The sequence below is a fragment of the Cynocephalus volans genome, chromosome 8 (assembly GCF_027409185.1).
Source record: "Cynocephalus volans isolate mCynVol1 chromosome 8, mCynVol1.pri, whole genome shotgun sequence".
NCBI classification, from domain to species: Eukaryota; Metazoa; Chordata; class Mammalia; order Dermoptera; family Cynocephalidae; genus Cynocephalus; species Cynocephalus volans.
In genome coordinates, this window is record NC_084467.1 from 108,635,002 (window position 1) to 108,660,080 (window position 25,079).

Sequence of the window (25,079 nt, forward strand, 5' to 3'; positions counted from 1 at the left end):
AAACAAATTGATAGTACTTGAAAATTCAAAAATATTTGCATACCCTTCAATCCAGCAATTCCACTCTTGCACATTGTCTCAGGATATAGATATACAAATATTCATACCAGTTTTGTTTATCATAGAAAATGTAGAAAACAACCTAAATGTCCATCAACAGATGGATGGCTAAAATTGTGGTATATTCACAATGAAATATTTTACTGCAGTGAAATAAACGTACCAGCCTATGCAGATGGATTTCTCTCAGGAACAATGTTAAGTGGGAAAATGATAGAAAACTACCTGTAAAATGAGACTGTTTATATGAAGCTCAAAAACAGGCAAAATTTAAAAATATTTTGTTTGGGGATATATGCATACATAATTTTTTTTTTTTTTTTTCTCCAACTGGCCTGTACAGGGATCCAAACACACATGATAATTTTTTAAGCAAGGAAAAATTAAACACAAAATTTAGAAAATTTAGGGTGTACACAAATACAAGGGTACTTCAAAAAATTCATTGAAAAAAATAGACGACTCTCTGTTTTTGTTTGTTTGTATTTTGGCTTTTGATGTCTGACTGGTATGGGGACCTGAATCCTTGACCTTGGTGTTGTAACGCTGCATTTTAACTAACTGAGCTAACCATCCAGAATTTAAAAGATAATACGAATAATAAAAACAGATAAAGAGATAATATGATAATAAAAACAATTAAAAGATAATACAAATCTTTCTGTGAATTTTTTGAAGTGCCCTCTTATGCCTATCTTTAGGAGGGAGCAAGAGAACAGGAGGAGAAACTATTACGTGGGTAGTGTCACTGGTGCAGGTAATGTTCTAGTTACCTAAGTTTGTTTTGCTTCATAACCTACATTTTTGTTACATGTGTTTTGTGTATGTTTGATATTAAATAAATAACATTCTTACTTAAAAATAAATAGTGATGGTAGATGAGGAAGTGGACATATCTGGCCATTTCAATAGACTGCTAGTTCCAAATATTTGAATGAAAAAGGAAGGTAAAATATGAGAAAGTCGATTGATTATTTTCAAATTAGTCACTTGAGTATATTAGGGAGCCATTAACTAGTTTGTTTTTTAAACTACTATATTAATATAAAAGTTCATGTTAAATAAAAATTAAACAATATATGAATTATAAAATGAAAAGTTAGCCTCCACCTTCTTCCTCTATATACACAGTCCCATTATTAGCAATTTCTTCTGTATTCTTACAGAATTTTTTTATACTTGCACACGTTTATCAAAATTTTAAAAATTGTGATAAAATATACACAGCATAAAATTTACTATTAACCATTTTTAAGTGTGTAACAGGTGGCTTAAGAACATTCACCACCATTCACCACCATCCATCTCCAGAACTTGTTTTCATCTTCCCAGACTGAAACTGTACCCATTAAACAATTAATTCTTCATTCACCCCAGCTCCTGGTGAGCACCATTCATACTTCCTGTCTCTCAGGAATTTGACTACTCTAGTAGTGTCAAATTTTACAGTCTTATAGTGTAATCATACAGTTTTTGTCCTTTTTTGACTGGCATATTTCTCTAATTCTTCAAGGCTCGTCCATATTGTGACATGTCAGAATTTTCTTCCTTTTTATGGCTAAATTAAATATTCCATTGTACGTAAATACCACATTATGTTTACCCAATTTGTCCTTAAAAGAGGACTTACTATAGACATAGAGGAGATTTTTAAAAATTATAAACATATGTTCAACTTTACATTAGTAATTTGGAAGCCCAGAGGAAATGGAGAAAATGTTCCTGAAAATATTAACCTTATTGCTTCAAGAAGTAGAAAACCTGTAAAAGGCCTCAGCTCCAGCTGATTTAGCACCCACACTTGTGTAATTATGTGTGTGTGTTTACTTTTATTAACATGTATTTTGTGGTTAAATATTAGTTTGAAATAATTTTAAGTTCAAAATTTTAAACAAGGCTGTTTTTTGTATCCTTAGTGGATATATTTGCTAGGCTGTATCAGATCCCATCAAATATAGTTTTAAAATCTGTATAACTTACATTCAAGAGATCCTATCCAGGATTCAGCCTGTTATGATATTATTTTAATATTTATTGCAGCTTGAATGCATTTCTCTGCACTATTACATATTGTCATTTCAATGTCTATTAGTCAGTCTCTTGAATTCAGAATAACGTCTTACTTATCTTTATCTATTATAGCATGTGTTTTGCATGAAGTGAGTGGTTTATGAAAATTGGTTGAATTTGTACCAGCATTTTATAGACTTTGCAAAATATTGCTACAGAAGAGAAATTGATGCTTGGAATTTTTAGTTTGGAGGACTTATATGGTTTGTTACAGATCAGTGTGGTTCCCAGCATCTGGGTGAAAATAAGAATAACTGACAAGGGAAAAATGTAGATTGTTGTAAAACAGGGAAATTGTGATTAACTCCTCTCCCAGGTCTTGATCCTTAGCCCACAATTTAACTTACTTTAACATCATTTTACCTTTCTCTTATTTACTTACCTGCCTGCTTTCTTACCTTGATTAGAAGGGTTACGGTTTAGGGCCAGCCCGTGGCTCACTCGGGAGAGTGTGGTGCTGATAACACTAAGTCCACAGGTTCAGATCCCATATAAGGACGGCCAGTTAGCTCACTGGGTGAGCGTGGTGCTGACAACACCAAGTCAAGGGTTAAGATCCCCTTACCGGTCATTTAAAAAAAAAAATTAAAAAAAAAAGAAGGGTTACAGTTTATGCAGTATACTAGGTCTGTAACTGTACTCCCTACAGAGACACAATGGGAATCCTGTTTGCCCTAAACTCCAGGGCCACATAAAATAGACACCAAATTCCAAAGAACCAGAGTAGCTTTTGGTAAAAATATGTGACGTTTTAAATGTCTTGATTACTAAACTGCTCTACTGGCCAGCTGCTGTTCCCCACCCCACAGTCCCCCATCAAAGGGGGGAAAAAACTGCAACTATTTTACCACATAACCACATAAACTCTTTGCTGAGATGTGCTCTTTTTTGCTCTTTCTTGGATTTTTGTCATCTGCAGATCATGATCCCTATAATCTCAAAGAACTTTTCCAGCATGGTTAGAACACATGTCTAATTACTGATTACAAAAGGAAGACTAAGTAGATGAAGTATTTAAGCATGCATTAATTTTGGTAGCTCTCAGTGAGTCAGGGTCAGAGAAGATCCACTGGACTAGTAGTTTCTAGACATGGGCCAATCAATTTAAGAAAATAAAAACTAAGACTGCTAAAATAAGATTATTTATATTGTCATTCAGGGACATAAAATTGTTACCATCACTTCATAAAGATATTTTAATTACCAGAAAAGTAGGAAGAAGAAGAAGATAATAAAGAATAACACTTTAATTTGGATACATCCTGGTATATATGTACATATATTTAGGGTAAATAAAGCTGTGTCCTTATTTTTCTCATTTTTCTGCCAACCGGTGGAAATTTCATCATAGTCCAAGGTCAGAATTTGGTAACAATTGCACCAAGCCATACTGCTTCTTTGAAAATTTTCTTTGCTTATTTGCTAGATGAAAAAAAAAGTTAAGGTACAGTATCTAACTGTGAAAACTAGTTAGCTAACATTTTATTGTAAAAGTTCTATGGAAAATTCTTCTAAGTTTTTTGTAAATGTATAAGTTTACAATTCTTGGTCTCAGATATGCTTTATTGTTGGTGGTGGTAAAGTTGGTATTGAAATATCAAATACTATCCTGCTTAATATATTCTTTTCTCACTAGTTAACTTTTCCTGCTCCTTATAGCATCTCTCTTTCTTACCTATTAGAGAAGGATACGGTGTAGAGAGTGAGATTGATTATTGTGATACAGTTTAAGCATACCTAATCCAAAAATCCCAAATGCTTCAAAATCCAAAACTTTTTGAGTGCCAGCATGACTCAAAGGAAGTGCTCATTGTAGCCTTTCAGATTTGGGGTTTTCAGGTTAGGGATGCTCAACCGGTATGTATTTATATGCAGATATTCTGAAACCCAAAAAATAATCCAAAATCCAAAACACTTCTGGTCCCAAGCATTTTGGATAAACGATACTCAACCTATTTAACCTTAGAAGTCTAATTATCAAGGTGTTTGTAAAAGAATTTATATGATTACTAAATTCAAAAGGGAAATGTTTGGGGGATTACTTTGTCTGTGTCAGCCACACTAGTGTTTCCCTTCATTGATACTGATGTGATTAATAAATAGTCATACTAATATTCATTGAAGATGAAAAGGGAAAATATGCTTGCTTTTTTTGTTTTGTTTAGTTTCTTTGCCACAAGTTAGACTAAGGCAGACTGTCAGTCAATCAGCAAATATATAGTAAAAGGCTAGTTTGTGTTCAGTTCTATAAAAGATAGAAAAGAAATAAAAGATGTTCTCTTTTCAAAGCGTTTACAATCTAGCCAAGAAAAAGCTAATGTGTGAAATAGTGCATGATATTAAATATGAGTTGTTTGAGTTCACAACCAAGAAAGATGGAAGTAGTTTCAAGAGCTTTCATTGAGGATCAGGAATTGGACTTGAGTTTTGACATGAGAATTCAAATAAATGGAAGGGAGAAGAGTAAGGGCTTTTTATTTATTTTCTTGTTTTTTAGTCTTTTTTTCCTTTGGTGACTGGCCAGCATTGGGATCCGAACCCTTGATCTTGGTGTTATCTGCACCGCGCTCTAACCAAGTGAGCTAACCAGCTAGCCTAAGCGCATTTTAGTTGGAAGGAATACTGTGAACAAATTTTTTCAAATCCATGAGCAAACAGTTTAGTTATATGATTAACCAACTTTTGAGTTACACATGAACAGAATTTTGGTTATAATCAGCATTTAAAAACATTTTGCTGATTAAATATGTAAGTAGTTACTGTTCTGCATAGTAATTGGGTATAAGCAATTAAACAACTGATATAAATCACTATTCTTAGTATTACTACAGGCAGACCAAACATTTCTGAAGTCAGCTGAAAAGAAAACAGTTGCCTTAAAACTCTAAGACTTCCTTGAAAATGCGTTCCCAAGTAATTGGGCCTCTGATTGGCAGCCTAGATGTCTTAGGAGCCTCCTAGATGTTAGGAGCCAGAATGGAGCAATGGAGTCCAGGGTCTGGAATTAGAGAAGCTAAGAATCTAAAGCCTTCTTTTTTTCCCATTTTCAGAGGCCACAAGAAACTGTTGTCATACATATCTTAATTTAATCTGATTGGTTTAATCAGGTGGTTTTATCTCCTTATACTTGATATATGTGTACTAGCTTAGAAAGAAGGAAAGCTGGGGGAAAACAACTAATGCAAGTGAAGTATTTTACTTGCTCTGCAACAGGCACTACAAACAGATATTTTACATATATTATTCTTTCCAAATGCCTTTTGAGCTATTACTGTCATTTTCAGATATAGAAGTTAAGGCTCAGAGACATATAATTTTAGTCAAGATCATGACCAAGTTAGTTATTGAGGCAGAATTTGAATTCATATCTGTCTGGTTCCAATTTCCATTTTCTTTCTACTGTATCAGGCTCTGAAGGGAATGAGAGTTCTGATTATGTGGATTTGAGAGTACTGTCCTTAGCATCTAGGGTTGACAAATTACATTATTTGCTATTCTCTCGCCAATATCATTTTTGTATTAGTAGAGTTAAGTCAGATGTGAAAGAGTGTTAAAAATTAGGCTTGGGGGCATTGTTCAAGACTGTAATACAGACTTACAGAAGATGGATTTAGTTAACAGGGGACCAGGAGTAAAAGATTTCCTTCTCCTTCACATCCTATGTCATTGCTTTGTGTAATCCAGGGCTACTCCAAAACATTGTGGGGGTAATTGATAGGAGAGAGAAACAGGTAATTTGGAGCATGGGGGGGGGGAAGATGAGGCCTGGATGGGAGTGATTTTAGAAGGGAGTCTTTGGTTAGTATTCATTTATTCAACAGAAGATATTTATTGTATACAGGTTGAGTATGCCTAATTTGAAAATCCAAAATGCTACAGAATTAGAAACTTTTTGAGTGCCAACATGACCCTCAAAGGAAAATGCTCGTTGGAGTATTTGGGATTTTTGGATTAGGGATACTCAACCTCTAAATATAATGCAAATATTCCAGAATCCAAAAAAATCCAAAATACGTTTAGTCTCAAGCATTTTGAATAAGGGATACTCAGCTTGTACCTGCTAAATATTTCATTGGCATTATGGTGTGTAAAGCCACTGTGCCCGAGGAGCTCACTGTCTGCTGGAGAGATAAACATACATACATACACACACACACACACACACACACACACATACATACACGTACATACATATATAGAGAGAGATTTTTTTTTTTTTTTTCTTGGTGGCTGGCCAGCACAGAGATTGAACCCTGGACCTTGGTGTTATCACCACCACACTCCAGCCAACTGAGCTAACCAACCAGTGCATACATACAAGGTGTTTTGGCAATATTGAGGAAGGGCATATTGTAGCAGCATGGGGATGTTTTCTCAATTTTTAATGTATTATTTTGAATAAGTAAATTTATGCCCCAGGCAGGTTCTAAAAGATGTACAATAAAAATAAATTCCTCTGTGATGACTGTCCCTTTCTATTGATCCCTTAGTTTCCTTCCCTAGAGGCATCACTGTTAGCAGTTTCTTATATGTCTTCCCAGAGATACTCTGTGAATATCAAGTAGATGTTCGTTCACATATGGTAGCATACTAGACTCACTGTATCTTTTTCACTTTATACCTTGGAGATCTCGCCAAATGAGCTATATAGAACATCCTTTTTTTTTTTCTTTTTTAAAGATGATCGGTAAGGGGATCTTAACCCTTGACTTGGTGGTGTCGGCACCACGCTCTATGAAGTGAGCTAACCGGCCATCCCTATGTAGGGACTCGAACCCGTGGCCTTGGTGTTACCAGCACCACACTCTCCCAAGTGAGCCACGGGCCGGCCCTTAGAACATCCTTTTTAAAAAAAAATATGTAACTACGTACTTTCCATTGTAAGGCAGTAACATAATTTATTTAGCCAAGCCCCTATTAATAGACTTTTAGGATATTTCTAGACTTTTGTAGGAAATATTGCTGCAAAGAATATCTTTAAACATATGTCGGGCTGAGCCCGTGGCGCACTCGGTAGCGTGCTGCGCTAGCAGCGCGGCGTCGCTCCCGCCGCCGCGGGTTCGGATCCTATATAAGGATGACCGGTGCACTCACTGGCTGAGCGCCGGTCACGGAAAAAAAAAAAAAAAAATAAAATAAAAAAAAAAAAATAAACATATGTCATTGTACACAGGAACAAGCATATCTGTGGGATAAATTTCAAGTAGTATGAAAAATGTATTGAAGGGTCATAAAACTAGAGGCAGATATCAGTTATTTGGAGGTTTATTGCAGTAAAGATGAGGAACTTCTTTTTTTTTTTTTTTTTTGTCTTTTTTGTGACCGGCACTCAGCCAGTGAGTGCACCGGCCATTCCTATATAGGATCTGAACCTGCGGCGGGAGCGTCGCTGCGCTCCCAGCGCCGCGAGTCCACCACGGGCTTGGCCCAAGATGAGGAACTTCTGAAGCAAGGTAGTGACAGAAGGAGAGGACAGGGAGAGAATGAATTGGAAATTCTGTATTCTGTCCATTCAAAACCACACATTTCCCCCACATTTTAACATGTTCGAAATTAGTGCATAGCTCACAGTCGATGGTTACATTCTCTTAATTGGAAGTACTTTTAAATTTCATGGTGGTACATAATATGGGACATGATATAAACAACAGTATCTTAAATTCAGTGAAATACAAGGGGTCTTCAAAAAGTTCATGGAAAATGCATATTATGAAAAAAAACTATGCATGGATTTCAAAATTTTTGCACCAAAATAAACTTGTACTAACTTGTTGTAACATGTCTGAACAGGTTCTAGTTTGAGGCACTAAGAAGGATGATATCAGTTTGAAAAGAGCCCCTATCAGAGCAGCATGAAATCTGCTAAAATTGAAGCAAGAACAAACATCAAATTTATGGTGAAGCTTGGGTGGAAGAATGGTGAAATCACCAATGCTTTGTGAAAAGTTTATGGGGACAGTGCCCCAAAGAAATCAGCAGTTTACAAATGAATAACTCATCTGAAGAAGGGACAAGATGGTATTGAAGATGAAGCCTTATAGTAGCAGATCATGCACATCAATTTGATAGGAAAAAATTAATTTTTTGTGTGTCCTAATTGAAGAGGACCAATGATTAGCACCGTAGACATCTCAATTGCTTCAGCTTACACAGTTCTGACTGAAAAATTAAAGTTGTGCAAACTTTCTGCTCAAAGGGTGCCAAAACTATTGCTCCCACATCAGCTGCAGATGAGCAGAGCTTTCCATGGAAATTTTCAACAAGTGGGATCAAGATTCTGAAGAATTTTTTCAAAGAATTGTAACAGGAGATGAAACACGGCTTTACCAACATGATCCAGAAGACAAAGCACAATCAAAGCCATTGGCTACCAAGAGATAGAAGTGGTCAAGTAGAGCAAAAGCAGACCCATCAAGAGCAAAGGTCATGGCAACAGGTTTTTGGAATGCTCGAGGCATTTTGCTTATTGACTTTCTGGAGGGCTGGAGAATAATAGCATCTGCTTATTTTGAGAAAGTTATCCAAAGCCTTAGCAGAAAACCACTAGAGAAGGCTTCACCAGAGAGTCCTTCTCTGCCACAACAATGCTCCTGCCCATTTCTCTCATCAAACCAGGTCAATTTTGTGAGAGTTTTTCTTCAGTTAGTTAATGTAAAAAAGATGGGCTGGCCAGTTAGCTGTTCGTTAGAGCATGGTACTGATAACAAGGTCCAGGGTTTGATCCCTCTACCAGCCAGTTGCCAGAAAAACAAAAAACAAACAAACAAAAAAAACGCAATTGTTGGGAAAATAGAATAATTTACTCAGGCCCCCTCACCTGCCCATCCAGTTGGGGGTGGTGCGGTGCATTCTTTGTAAGCAAATTGTGTGTGGGGGGAGTTGAATTAGTGCTCATGTGTGGCGCCGCTACCTGGCTGGAGCTGACTGCCTCAGGTGTCCGCCGTGCATGGCCATGCTCTCCAACCTATGGCTTCCAAGGACCTGTTTGTCGGTTACCCAGCTCATAGACCTGCATGTGAGTGGTCTGGTGACCCAGCCTGGCGTGTGAGGGGTCTGGGGACCCAGCCTGGACAACAGGCTTGAGGAATCTGTGAGCTTGAGAACCAGCCCTAGCTTGACATTTGGCCCGGTCGGCAGGATTATGGGCAGATAAAAGAGCTCGACAACTATAATGTTAAAAAAAAACTGAATTGACACTGTTAAATTCTCAGGATCTTCAGTTCTTTAGGGATGGACTAAACAGCTGGTATCATCGATTTAAAAAGTGTCTTGAACTTGATGGGGCTTATGTTGAGAAATAAAGGTTATAATTTTTATTTGTATCTTTTAATTCCATTTTTCCACGAACTTTTTGAAGTCCTGTCCTACAATAGTAAAAAGGTAGGATTGACGGGACTTAGAGGTAGAAAATACAGGGAAGCAAGAGTCAAGTTTGACATACCTTTTAATATTTTGTTTTCTTCATTTTTAGTGTTTAAGCCATTTTTCTATTTTCTACAGGTCTTCCTATTTGATAATGTTTACATTAATTTTGAGAATTTAATAAGCCAACTCTCCTAATAGTGGATATTTAGGTTCTGATCTTCTTTTGGCTGTCATAGATCATTGATAACAATGAAGTTTTCTGTTTGGAACTGGGGAAAATTTGAGTTTACATAGATTTCTGGATAATTGAATATAACAGTATCTAATTAACAGATACTTTGAGTGGTAAACTATTCAAGGAACTGGTGGATTGATACCTTACAAACGTTATCAGACTTCCTTGAAATTTTTAGTTTAGGTATGGCTCTATATATATTGAAGTAGTTTTACTTGGAACTTAGGTTTAAAATCAGTACATGAATATAAGATGAGATTAAGCTTGAAAGTATTTAAAATTGTTTACTAATTGCTATATTTATGGATTTTTGGTAAACAGCTTTGTACAGAAATATATATGTGTGTGATGTATACTGTATAAATTGATAGTGTGCTATTCCATAAGGTGAATCATATTCAGAAATTAAATCAGCTGAATGTTTTGATGCTTGGAACACCAGAAAATTTAGGGAGGGGCCGAGCCCGTGGCGCACTCGGTAGAGTGCTGCACTGGGAGCACGGCGACGCTCCCACCGCGGGTTCGGATCCTATATAGGAATGACCGGTGCACTCACTGGCTGAGTGCCGGTCATGAAAAAACGCCAAAAAAAAAAAAAAAAAAGAAAGAAAGAAAATTTAGGGAGAATCAAACTTCCTGGTTCTTCTGTCTCTCTTCATCTTTGTGAAGATATTTCTTCCAGTTCTTTATTAAGGAATATTTCTCTGTGACCTCAAATTTCTTTTTGATACTTAATTGCCTTTGTCCCTGAATGTGTCTTTAACTTTGTTGTTAATTATTTTCTCTCTTTTACTCTGGCTAAGTACTTACAGGTGAATTCTTACAAGTTAAATACAAATAATGTGACTTTCAGTACTGAATGGCTCTTGGTATCTCTAGTTTTTGTATTTGGATATTCTTTATATTTCATTCTGTGGAGCATATGGTATTCATATAATGCTTTTGGTTGTTGGGGATGGCACGTACAGTGCCAGGATTCTCATACTCTGAGTTAGTAAATTGTTTCTCAGTTCCAACAAGAACATCTCATCAGAGGAGTTTAAGGTATGTTTTAAGTTTGTCAATCTGTCCCCTGATAAATTTAAATTTAATTGTAAATCTGAACCTCCACACAAGAAATTAAGGAACTCTTTAAAAAAAAAAAAAAAAAAAATTTAGTAGGGCCAGCCTGTGGCTCACTTGGGAGAGTATGGTGCTGATAACACCAAGGCCACAGGTTCGGATCCCTATATAAAGTGATGGCCAGTTAGCTCACTTGGCAGAGTGTGGTGCTGACAACACCAAGTCAAGGGTTAAGATCCCCTTACTGGTCATCTTCATTTAAAAAAAATTTTTTTTAGTAAACATAGTGAGCATCTCTAACTTCAGTACAATACTGTTTGTTTAGTATTTTAAGTTCATAAAAGAGAAAGAAAATTATAGTATTTTAGACCTAAAGGAGGCTTTAGGAACTATTTGACTGCATTCATTTTATAGAGACTTAAGCTAGTTGGATCTTAGCTCAGCCTAACACATGTGGCCACATGTCTTGATGTGATTAACACCCCTTTCACTCTCATATTGTCCCAGTTTGGATGATATATGATCATCCTCACATATTGGTGATGCAGTGTGGAACTCAGATTTTCTATGTAGTTCACTGTTCTTTCTACAGCTTTGATACTTTTTCATTTACGTAATCTTTTCTTGTTAACCCTCAACAAAGCAACTAAGCTATTTTAAGGAAGTTGGAAGACTTATCTTTTTAAGAGAAAATATGGATTATTTGAATTAGGCATAATTTTCTTCTATTTAAATATTCAAGGCAGGGCCTGTCCGTTAGCTCAGTTGGTTAGAGTGCGGGGTTGTAACACCAAGGTCAAGGATTCAGATCCCTGTGCTGGCCAGCCGCCAAAAAAATAAAAAATAATAAAAACAATAAGTATTCAACTGGCACTGCTATTATTTGCACTAAGTGTCCTCACAAGTAAATACTTATTTAGTTATAGGATATTAAAGCCAGAGGGTATGTTATAAACAATCTAATCTAAATTGGTTATTTTGTATGCTTTTATATTTATGTAAAGGCATTACAAATGTAGTATAGGAAGTTTAGAAAAATAACATCCACTTTTTCATATGTATATACACATTTTAATAGTATATGTACATAATGTGTCTATGTATTTTTCTTTTCTGTGTTTTTCATTAACTCTAGTGCAAGCGTCTTCATGTTATTTATGCAGACCCATCATCCACATAATACGAACGTACCTTTACTTAACTATTTCCTTATTGTTGTTCTTTAGGGTGCTTCTAGTTTTTCTCTAATTATAAATGACATTTTTGTCTATGAGGCTTTTTCTTTTTTTTTCTCTTTCAACATCCTTGTTTTACAAGCGAAGACAACTGAAGCTAGGAAGGCTGGTAAGAGTATTGTTGGCTTGATGTTATAATGTTAGGTAATGTGGTAAGGGAAGTATTCACTTAGAAAGTAACATTTGGGCAAAGATTTAAAGGTGATGAGAAAGGGAACCATGAAAAACACAGGAAAAGAATGTGCCAGGCAGAGGGAACAGTGAGCTTAAAGGATCCTGAGGTGGAGAGTGTGCCAGGTGTGTTGTAAGCCTTGCTTGCAGGGATGGCAAGGTGGTAAGTGTGGTTGGAATTGAATGAGTGGTGACCAGGAAATTGAGTAGGAGAGATAATGCAGTGCCAGATTGTTCAGGGTTTATAGGCCATTATAAGGACTTTGATTTTTACTTTTAGTAAGGAAGGGAATGGAGTAATATAACCAAATTTATATTTTTAAAAGATCGCTCTCTCTTCTGAGTTGAGATTAGAGTGACGTGGTTTACTCTCTCATCACCTTTAAATCTTTGCCCAAATGTTACTTTCTCCAAGAAACCCTGGTTCCTCTTAGAAACCAAGATATAGACATTAGGGTGCTCATTGCTACTCAAAAGTCATTGCTTCAAGGCCTTTTTAGTGGAAGGATCTAAGAAATAGTTGTATGGACACACACACACACACAAAAACACATGAATGCAGCTATTCATTCATCTGTGTGTTTTCTGTATATAACTATGAGTTTATACCAAGATTTCAAATTGTAGTCCAAAACCATACGGTTTATTCTAGTCTTCCCCTTCCATATTTGTAACTTCCTAAGTCTGTATGTATTTCAAAGGTAGCATTAATGAAATCTGCTGAAATGGAATGTGAAAGAGGGGAGTCAAAGATGACTCAATTTTTAGCTGGAACCACCGGAGGAAATAGAAATGTCATTCACTGAGATGCGGAAGACTATAGGAGGAGACAGTTTGGAGGAAGTGATCAGAAGATTAGTTTTGAACATATTGTCTCTCAGCTGTCTGTTAGACATCCAAGAGTAGATGCTGGTTGGGCAGTTGGATATTTGAGTCTACAGCTCAAAGAGGTCCTAGATGGAAATAAATATTACTTTGAGAAAACCAGTCAATCTTTCTGGGCAAAAATGAAAAAAATTGTATTTCTTTAATAACCTTTCATTATGGAAGCAGCAAATATGTATTATGCAAAATTAGAATATAAGCAAGCAAAAGGGAAAAATATATATACACACACCTCTTAGAGATCAGTACTGCAAAAACTTAGTTTCATAGACTTTCGGATCTCTTTTATATAAATAGATTTTTTTCCTAAAATGAGATCATTCTGTAAATACTGGTTTTTTTTTTTTCAGTTGATGATCTCTTCACTTCTATTTTGTTAAATTTTTATCTTATCTAATCCGAGACCACTTTCAGATTTCCTCAGTTGATCCAAAAATCAATTATAACTGGTTAGTTCAAACCTATAACCAGTTAAGGAGCACAAATCAATTATATCTGATTGCTGTGTCCCTTGAGTTTCTCTTAATCTATCCATTACATTTTATGCCACTTATTTGTTTAGACACTTATTTACATTCTGTATTTGTCTTGTTGCTTCTTAGGGTATTATCAGCTCTTTTTATTATTTCCATCACTAAAATTATTTACTGCTTTTTCTAAAAATCCCTTGTATGTGGAAGCTTTTCATGACTTCGTGTTGGCCACAGGATAAAGAATAAAACTTTTTAGCTCACTATTAAGGTCTCACCAGAATTTATCATCTTTGTCTATTCTCCACTGTACTTCCATACAAATTTCCTGGTCAGACAGAAGTAGAAAAAGATAGTAGTCGAGAGCATGGATTCCAGAGCCAAACCATCTGGATTTTAATCCCAGCTTCACCACTTACTAGCTGTGACTTTGGATAGTTCACTTCATTCTATCTATTAAATAGGAATGAAAATAGTACCAACCTCACGGGGTTGTTGTGAGTGTATCAGTTAATATTTGTATCATCTTTAGAATAGTGCCTGGCACATAGAAAGTGCTATACAAATATTTTTTTTGTATTTATATAAAATATTTATATATAAAATATTTTTTTAGAAGGCGAGCACCCTTGTCCACAACAAAAGATAGTCATTGCACAATCCTACTCAGCATCTTTGCTCTTGACCTATTCTTTCTGGAATGGCCTTCCCTTTCTTCCTACCTATGAAAATTTAACTTCTTCATCAAACATTTAACTAAAATTAATTGGGCACCTACCGGACACTGAATTAGTCATTGAGGTCATGGCAGTAAACAAGACAGAATCCCAGCCTTCAGGTAGCTTATAATCTGGTGGGGGACACAGACAAGTACACTACAGTGTGATAAATGCTATGAAAGGTATAAGTACAGGGTGCACTAAAGACGTAGTCTTGTGGAATCAGGGATGCTCCGTGGAAGATGTTATATATAAACTGAGACCTGTTAGCCTATTGAAATGGGCAGCAAGGCAAGGCAGAGGGGATGGGATTTGGAAATAGAGCAAAGCCTAGTTCACTAAGCTGAAGCTGTAAAGGAGATAGTGGCTAAAGTTGAGGCTCAGTAGGTAAACAAGCATTCAGGGTGGACCCTTTCAATTTCCACTGCCTTTAGCTATCTTCCCAGACTACCTCAGCCAACTTGTCTCATTCCTCCTGAATTTCTGTAGTGCTGACCTAGAGTAAAGGGTTTGAATTAGGGAGATTAAAGTGGGAGGGGGCAGTTAGAATCTGACATGAATTACATTTAAAAGTTTGATCTTTTTTCTGTGGATGAATAGAAAACCACTGAAGATTATTCAAGATGGGTTATCAGAAAAGGAAAATTCTGGGCCGAGCCCGTGGCGCACTTGGTAGAGTGCTGCGCTAGCAGCGCGGCGACCGCTCCCGCCGTGGGTTCGGATCCTATATAGGACTGACCGGTGCACTCACTGGCTGAGTGCCGGTCACGAAAAAACGACAAAAAAAAAAAAAAAGAAAAAAAGAAAAAAAAAAGAAAAGGAAAATTCTGAAAGAGGGGAATTAACATGAACAAACGAGTTTTCTGGGAACTCTGAGTAATTCATTAAAGATGGAACTTTGATTATGAAGGGGAGGAGATGAGACTGGAAGAGAAGGCAGGATGCAGATCATAAAAGGAGGCTAAGGTATTTCAGTTTTTTCTGGTAAGCAGTGGGAAATCATTGAAAGATTTGATATAAAAAATAATTGAATAATGTTTGCATATTAGAAGATAATCGTAGCAACAATACAGAGAGTAAATTTGAGAGGACCAAGTCTAGACACAAGATAACCAATTAAGGAGGCTGTTGCAGTAGTTGTCCAGGTTAAAGGTGATGAAGCCCAGCAAAAAGCAATAGTAGAGGAGGAGAAGAGGAGATACATTTGAGAAATATTATTGGAGACAAAATTGGCTAGACTTGGAGATTTGTTAAATGGGAATGGGAAGGTAGGGAGGAAGAGGAGTCAGAAAGAATTGCTAAAATTCTGGCTAAATACAAGAGCAGTAACAGATGGAAGAGGAGTGGAGGAAGATTATTAATAAAATATTGAAATATAAGGTCAAGGTACTTCTGAGACTTAGAAGTGGATGTGTACATTGATTGGTAAAGGGGAATTTAGGCTTGATGTCTACAGATATGGGAGTCAATGATACATAGATGGTAGTAGTTAAAGCCATGGAAGTGGGTGATTATGCTGATAGCATTTCATTTTCTGTGTGCCAACTCTCTGTTGGCTTTACTTGCATTGTTTCATTTAGTTCTTATAAAAACCCTGTGAGCTTGTCATTTTACAAAGAGAGAAAGTGACATATAAAAGAGTTAAGTAATGTATAAGACCTCAAAGCTAATAAGTGACAGAGCCAGAAGTGGAACAGACTATCTGACTTAAACCCTGAAATCTTAAAACACTATGCTATGAGTAAACAGAAAAGGTATGCAGGAGAGAACACTGGGGAGCTTCAGTATTTGAAGGAGGATGATAACAGGAGGATTGCCTACCTATACAAGATTGTGGAGTAGGAGCCAGAGAGGTAGGAGCAAAACTAGGAGAGTGCTTATAACAGAATCCAGAGGAGAAAGTACTGTAAAAAAAATTATTATGTTTGCCAAAAGCCACAAAGAAATAACATTTTTAAAAAATCTCCCTTAGGTTTAATAAATTGGAATTTATTGGTAACCTTGGCAATTGCTGTTTGAGTACAGTCTTGACAACATAAATGAGATCATTTATGTAAAGCTCTTAGCATAGTAGATTGCATATTTTAAGTGGAAAAAAAAAAAGGTAACTCCTATAATTATGGAGTTAATGGGACTTAAAGTGGAGACAGTGAGTATATAAAACTCAGATCCCTGAATCCGTAAGATCTCAAATAAAAGAAGGCAAGAAAGGAAAGGTAGAAGATGAGGGGGAACCTAAGGTATCGCAGGAATGCTTGTTTAAGATGGGAGAGGAGGCGGGGGAGGGAAAGCTGGGAAAGACATGCATATAAATGTGTTGAGAGCCAAAAGGAATATGATATAAATATACAAATATGAATATAAATAAGGTATAAGTTAAAATAGAAGAAGCAAGTGTAGTTAATGGAGTGTAAGGTTTCCAAGGAGTGACTAGATACTAGGAAACACCACATGTGGAGGGATTACTCTTTAATAAGAGTGTCACTTTTCACTAGGTAAGTTGATCTGGATGCATTTAAGTATGGATACATTTTTTGAGAGAAGGTAATTCCTACTTAATGATTTCTGCTTTCTCTGTGAAATAGCATATGAGCTTATCTCCTGAGAGTGAAAAGGGATGTGGTTAGATAGGGGGCTGGACAAAGTGGTAAAAATTTGAAATACCTCCTATGGTAAATGAGAGAGAATGCTGATTAAGGATATGTGAATGGATTGTAGCATTGAGGGTCCAGCTGAAGAAGATTTTGAATTTGTATGGTTTTAGTCTTCTTTCTGATATGCTTCATCTTCAGCAGAACCAAGTAGCAGAAATAAAAGTGCAATAAGGCATTTGGTTAGATTAAACAAAATTTAGAATTTTGTTGACTGCATGTGATAGAAGGCTAAATTAGGAGGAAGAAGGAAAAGAGAATGAGAGTTTTGGTAAAAGAGTGGTTTGAAAAATGGACCAAAGACTCTGGAATTGATAGAGAAAGAATTGTGTACTGGAACAGACTGTGGAGTTGAAGAAAATAAAGAACTGAAATCTTAATGAAATTGAAAAACAGTTATAATGGGAGTGGGAGGTTGTGGTTAGAGAAAGGGATTTAAAAGTATACAAGGGAGTGGTTCTTGGAGGTCACTGAGTTTGAGATCAAGGATCTGAAGAGACTAGAAAATGTGATGGGTCATTCATATGGACACTGAAATTGCCAAGCATAATAATGAAACTTGTGGTGGCTTTGCTCAGGGTTACAGATAGTAAATTGATTAGGTCTCATCATGGGCTTTGAAAAGCTTAACTTCGATGTGTACATAGGATCAGGTTATTTATTTCCCAGGACACTTACCTAGGGATGAAAGTAGTAGCAGAGACTCCCTTCCAGTAGATTGCAAGGACTTAGGTATATCTGAGTAGTGTCTAGATTGATTGATGAGAGGGGTCTATCTACAATAATAGTGTTAAGCAGTTTGCCTAAAGTCACATTCTCATTGGATTCCAAGCCCATGCTTTTTCCACTAACCCTGGTGTTTCTGCAACAAAGTGAGCTTGTTCAACTCAATTCTTTTTTTAAAAAAATCTTTTCAGATGTTTGGAAGAATGATTTTGTTTTATTTCAGCTTCTCTACAGTTAATGGATTTTTTAGTGACAAATGTGTATAAAGTGAAGGAGAAATCTATTCAAGGAGTACCTAGAGCAGAAACTTAACCTGAAGTAGCAAGGTTTTAAGTATGTTCAATAAACTGATCCATTAGTTATTTTGTTTATCCATCTCTACTTCCTTCCTTACATGCATGTAGAAAGGCAGTTACAGTTTGAGAACACTGTATTTAGAATAAGTTCAGCTAAGTACACATTGACTCATTTGATTTTATTTATTGTCTTTTGTCATCTCTAGCTGCATATCCCCATCGTTTGAATCTCTTTTACCTTGCCAATGATGTCATACAGAATTGTAAAAGGAAAAATGCAATCATATTCCGTGAATCGTTTGCTGACGTCCTTCCTGAAGCAGCTGCTCTAGTAAAGTAAGTAAATTCTTATTTCCCTTTGGGATCTAAGCTTAGAAATTTTAGAATTTTAGTTTCCCTTTTTAGCCATTAGTAAGAACTGTAACAGTTGCACTTGCTTGAAGATCCAAGGATAATGGTTCATTATAACTTTCCTGCTAATACAGTTGTCCCTCAGTCTCTGTTGGGGATTGATTTCAGGAGTCCTTTGGATACCAAAATTCGAGGATGCTCAAGTCCCGAAGTCAGTCCTGCAGAACGCCCGATATGAAAAGTAGGCCCTCTGTATCCATGGGTTCCCCATCCCTTGAATGAATGCTATATTTTCAATCCTATCTGTGGATGGAGAACCTACAGATACAGAGGGCCAATTGTACACACATTTTTCTTTTAAAAACACTTTCTTCCCTTTTCAGAAGCTGGTCTCTTCTGTCCTAACTTAACCATATCATATCTCCTGGTCATACTCTCTGGATGTGCTTCTGAGTGTTGCTTCTGTTTTTGTTTTTTTAAAAACACATTTCATTTTTTCTTTCAGAGTCTTTCTAAAGTCTTTCCCCCTCCATGAACTCTGTGTGATTAAAGAGAAATGAAAATACTTATTCCCAATTCCATATTGATTTACTTCATTCTTAGTGAATTTCTAGCCAGCGTTTCCTACAGTGTATTCCTATGAAATGGTCAGAAAAAGAAGGGTTTCATGCTCAAATAAGTTTGGAGAGTAATCCATACTGCCTTTCCTCTCCTGAAGATTCAGAGTGCACATTATCATAATAATAATTTTTCTTTTGGGAGCTTTACAATGCTAAAATGTTTCAAACAGCATTTTCTAAACTTTGACTGTGGACCCTTGTTTTTGACTACCTATTAAACATCCCAACACATTTGGGGAATTCTGGTATATCTAGCACAAACTTATATTTGATCTTATTTTTGCCCCATATTAATAATGTTTTCTTGGTGTTGTATCCATATTTGTAAGTTGTTGTTGTTGTTGTTTTTTTGTACAAGACACACATTCCAAGATAAACGATTATATGGAGCAATCATAATTGCTAAATACTTTCTTAAGTTATGTATTTAATAGCATTGACCCATTTATTAGTATTAACCCAGTCAGAACTGAATGATCCTTTTCTCCTTTGTTTGGATTGCTAACTTGAAATGTCTACTTTGCTGTTACAAAAGATTAAAATATGGTCCTACTTGGATGCACTAAGTAATAAATATTTATACACATGTCAGAAGTACATAAAATAATAACACTACCACCTATCATTTGTTGAATACTCATAAATGACCAAATATCATACAAGGTGCTTTATCATTTAATTCTGAGAACAACTTTATATACTGGGTACTACTGTTTTCCTTATTTTAAGGAAGAGGAAACTGGCTTAGAGAGTTACTTAAGTAGCTTGCCTAAGCTCTCACAGCTACCTGTGGGTGGGTAGCTGGGATTCATACCCCACGTTTTCCAGACCCCAAAACCTATGTTCTTTGTCACTTGACCACTAATCTGTGCTGCCTCTTTACATATATAAACCCAATGTAATTTTGAGTAAGAAAAATAGTATGCTGGATGATCTCTGCTTAGAATTTCTGCTGTAAATAGCACTGTAGTCTCTTTAAAACTTTAGCCTGGTGTTTCCTAGACTTTTGGATTTTATGGCCTAGTTCATGAATTAATATTGGTTTGTCAACTTTTTTTTTTAACCATGTAAAGATATTTTAAAAAATAACTACTTTGTATTACTACCACTATGTCACAGAAAAAAGTGGGGAGGACATAATCTGGGAATAAAATATAGTCCTTTAAATTAAAATTTTAAGCTCTAAAAATTTTCTTAATGAAAGATGTCTTTAGAAACCTGTAAGAAACATCAGACTTAATGGTGAAACAATAAAAGATTACAAGACAAAAGCCTTCTATCGTCGTTACAATTCATCATTATGCTGGAGGTACCATTTATTTAGAAATTAATGGATTTATAAAATACATTTAGGAAAGAAGAATCAGAATTGTCATTATTTGTAGGTAACATAATTACCTACATCAGGTGGGCAACCCTTCTCTGCAAAGGGTCTCTAGATAAGTATTTTAGGCTTTTTGAGCCATAGGATTTCTGTCACAGCTACTTAACTCTACCTTTCTAGTGGGAAAGCACCATAGACAGTACAGAAACAAATAGGTGTGGCTGTGTTCCAAAAAGACTTTATTTACAAAAATAGACAGCGGGCCAGATTTGGCCTGAGGTAGCCTAGCCAATGTAGAAAATTCAAGAGAGTCAACTAAGAGAATTCGGCTGAATAGCCAGGTTCACATTGAACATACAAAATCAGTAGCTTTCCCATATATGCTAGCAGTAACTAATTTTAAAATACAGTGAGGAAAAAAGATTTCTTTTATATAACAAAAAGTGCTTCCCTTCCAATAAAAAGAAGTATATAATTATACAAAGAAAATTTTAAAACTTTAAAGGATATTAAAGAAGACCTGGATAAATGAAGAGGTACATGATGGTACTTCAGAAAGTTAATGGAATAAAATTAAAAGATAATATGAATCTTTCCATGAACTTTTTGAAGATCTCATATATATATATATATATATATGAAAATATTTGGTATCATTAAGAATATGTTTTCTTTTCCAGTATGTGATCTATAAATTCTAATCCCAGTCAAAATCTCAACAGGGTTTCATGTGGTGGACGGATAAATAATACCCAAGGTCATTTTTTGAAAGGATAGTAAGGTTAGGGTTCTACCAGTTATCAAAATAGAGCTTAAAACAGTAATAGAAGCAGGAATAGAAGACTATGTTAGTAAAACAGAATACACTTTTGATTATAAATAAATTAATTATAAAGTATATGGTAAATGAGAGGATATTAAGATATGAGCTTAAGTATTCCATCCTAACCTCCAACTTCCCCTTTTAAAATTTCTACTCAGTTACATTTTAGACTGATTCCTACCCTTTTGTGAATTGTTAGCTTTTAATTTAAGGCTACTCGTTTTAATCCCTTTAATTCAGGAGGGGCAAATGTCTAGAAGTTCTAGAGAGATAATATAGATGAGTGAAATAGGTTGGGTGTGAGAACCCACCTAAAAGGGCAGCAGCTACTCAGCCCTAGGCTTATGGCCATAAAGAAATGTGAGTCCAGTGTTAATATATGCTGCCAGATCATCTAAAGACTTTTCTCACTTTTTAAGCTAGGTCAGAAATATTGATTTTTATGTGACGTCTCCAAGTTTTTACATGTGTAATGTTAAATTGGATTTTTAAAAAAAATATTGCTGGCAGGGGCTGGCAATATAGCTCAGTTGGTTAGAGCATGGTGTTATAACATCAAGGTCAAGGGTTTGAACCAGCCATCTGCCTCCTCCTCTCCCCCAAATATATTGCTAGCAAACAGAACACATCTGATGACTAAATTTGCGACACAGGTAGCCTAACAGAGACCTCTGCATTATGGCATTTATTTTATTCCTTATTATTCTTTTTAAGGTGTTACTTGATTTCACTTGTTTAAAGGTTGGTATGGTATGGAGACTCATGGCCACATGATAAGAGATACGATCATACAATCAAAGAAGGAAATGAGGGTTTTCAGATAAGTTAGGAAACTTTTTTTTCCCCCCCAAGTATATATCCAGTTATTCCAGTTCCTTTTATTAGATTTCAGTTTATCGTTTCTTCACTGATTTGAAATTCCATAGTCTAGGAACCTGGAGATTTTGTTTTAGATATACTAGTTATTATGGTAATAAAAATATATATATGTGAGAGGGAGGAGTATAAATGAAAGTAAACCAATACTATGATATTTATTTGCCATTTGTGTCCTGGAGATCCTAGCTGTGGGACAAAAATGCCAATTTATCTGAATGTACATCATTGTGAGAACAGAATAGTTGAAACTTCAGTTTGAAGCACAAGGAGTGTCTATGAATGTCAGAGTTTAGTTATCTCTTGGGAAACTATGGACTACTCTGCTGCCAGCAGTGACTTCAGTAAGTTATTTATAGATTGCAGAAGAATCCCTTTGAGAACTGGAGCTTTGCTTGTATTCTGTCAGGACTGTGATAGTAGATGTATCTTGATGTGGGTGGAGCTTTCTGAAATCCTGTCATTATCCTAGGTTTTCATAAAAGGCAGTTGTGCTTTTAAATTTTCTTCTTTAATTGAACTGAAAAATGAATTTGTGCTTATTGTTATAAAAGAGCTTAATGTGGTTTTATTGACTCTTAAGAATTATATACATGATTTTTCTTGGGAAGAGATGTCATGACAGATTTTGGTGAACAGTGAGCTTGGCACCATGAAATCAATCCACTGTGAGAAGAGTTTCTCATGACCTCTGAGCAAATCATTGGTTAGTGAAGAAAGTCTTAAAACCATTTGGAAGTTTGGATTTTGGCAGTTATTCTCTCACTTTTTTTTTTTTTCTTTTTTCTTTTTTTTTTTTTTTTTAAAAAGATGACCGGTAAGGGGATCTTAACCCTTGACTTGGTGTTGTCAGCACCACGCTCACCCAGTGAGCAAACCGGCCATCCCTATATGGGATCCGAACCCGCGGCCTCGGCGCTCCCAGCGCCACACTCTCCCGAGTGAGCCACGGGCTCAGCCCTATTCTCTCACTTTTTAACTAAACTGTTAAGACCGAACCCCCCTTTACTGCTTTCTTACACTTTTTTTCTTGGAGACTGATGGATTACTGTTACTCTTATTATAATAACTGCTGTATCTGTATCTAGATTTTTTGACTGTGTCTTTTATTACATTCTGAGAATTACTACTTGAGTGTTAAATGATGAAATTCAACTGAGAGTGTTTAAAACAAAATGCCTTAATTTGTATAAAGTCCTACTTGTACAATTTATGTGAAAATATGTTCTAAACCAAAAATTGATATTTAAGTGTTATTTGAAACTCACAGTAACCAACTTTGCAGATAAGCAGATTGGATTTTATTATTTCTTTTTACAAAATGAGAAAACTGAAGCTCAGAGCAGTTAAGAAATTGCCGAAAGTAAAACGACAATTTAGTAAAAGAGCTGGAACTAGAACCCAGATTTTTCTTTCTTTCTTTCTTTTTTTTTAAAAAAGATGACCGGTAAGGGGATCTTAACCTTTGACTTGGTGTTGTCAGCACCACACTCTCCCAGGTGAGCCATGGGCTGGCCCTAAGAACCCAGAATTTTCTCACTCTTGGTCTTGTATTGTTTCTCTTCTGCCAAAGAGCTCCCCTAAATCTAACTTGGAGATTTTCATCTTATAACAGCCCCTTAGTAATCTTTAATTATTCTTTCCTCATTTCTTAAGTCACTTACCAGAGGCTGATTCTTCCATTAATGTTTCTTTGTCCTTCCTTTTAATTTCCTATGGTTATCACTCTATTTGATAGATTATTATAATAACCTCCTAACTAATTTCCCAGTTTCTTTTATCCTTCTTTATTCATTTCACACTACATACACACAGATGTCCAGAGATATAGTGGTTTAAGGCCATAGGCTCCAGAACCAGTGTGCATGGGTTTGAATACTGGCTCTGCCACCTCCCAGCACTATAAATTTAGTTGCAGTCTTTCTCTCTCTGCTCTCTCTGCTTCCACCATCTGGGTCACTGTTGCCACCACTACATGGACTTTGGATTTCTTGGCCTCGGAAACTGTAAGCCAAATAAACCTCTGTTCTTTATAAATTACCCAGTCCTCAGGTATTCTGTTGTAGCAACACAAAACAGACTAATACATTAGGCAAATTAAATTAGCCTCTGTTCTCTTACCTGTATAATAGAACCAGTGATAGCACCATACCCCTTTAGTCTATGGGTACTAAATGAACTAAAACATATAAAGGGCTTAGAATAGTGACTGGCATATAATAAATACTTAATAAATGTTCATTGCTGCTGTGATGATATGGAGGAGGAGGAGGAGGAGAATTATGCCTACTATTATTATTATTAACAAATTAATGTTACCAGATCACTACTGTGATCATTCTTTAAAATATACTTTTATATTGCTTATGATTTACATCCCTTTCTACCTTTGTTATCTTTGATTCTCAAACCAACTGTATGATATAATTAGGGGCAAAGCTTATTGTCCTTATTTTACAGATGAAGATACTGATGATAAAGTAAGTAATATAAAACTACTTTAAGATAGGAAATAGGACATTGAAAAAATATGAAAGAATAAGATCATGTCACTCAGTAGCCTTCACTGAATTTTTACCTGCAGTACCATATCCAAGCTACTTAGGAAGGCACTTAAAGCCATCTATAGTCAAATCTCAACCTTCCTTCCCACCCTTGCCACCAGCTCTCTCATGTCCCAATAATGAGCCATTACCTTAGACAAAAAAACTCATACCATATGTCTTAATATAAGTGCCTGTGAATTTTTCTTCCTGGAGTATCTCTCCTTTCTTGGGAAGCAGCAGCTTATAGGTTAAGAATGCAAGCTTTGGAATCAGGTTGCCTGGGTTTAAATCCTGGGTTTACTACTTGTTAGAGTAGTTTTTTTCAACTTTCCTGTGCTTTAGTTTCCTTGTTTACAAAATAAAAATAATAGTACAGCTTTTCTCTTAGGGATGCTGTGAGGATTAAATAGGCTAAAATATGTAAAGTACTTATAAAGGAACATCAAAGTGCTCCAAAAATTGATGAGCTAAGTATCCATCTCAAGAAGTTTGATGGAGCTGGGGGAAGTGGAACCCAGCAGCAACTAGGCAAGCTACCACCACTGTCTTGGACCCTGCTGGGGTCCTGAGGTATGGAGCCGGGGGAAGCTGAAC

The 25,079-nt window shown here is 36.0% G+C and overlaps 1 protein-coding gene across 8 annotated transcripts in view; it reads left to right on the forward strand.

Moving 5' to 3' along the window:
- RPRD2 (regulation of nuclear pre-mRNA domain containing 2) overlaps nt 1-25,079 on the forward strand; it is a 95,343-nt gene that overhangs the window by 28,263 nt on the left and 42,001 nt on the right. For all 8 annotated transcript variants that reach the window (XM_063106879.1, XM_063106881.1, XM_063106880.1 and 5 more), the window contains exon 2: nt 18,152-18,281. In XM_063106879.1, the coding sequence (XP_062962949.1) occupies nt 18,152-18,281 (130 nt within the window). The remainder of the gene's footprint in view (nt 1-18,151; nt 18,282-25,079) is intronic.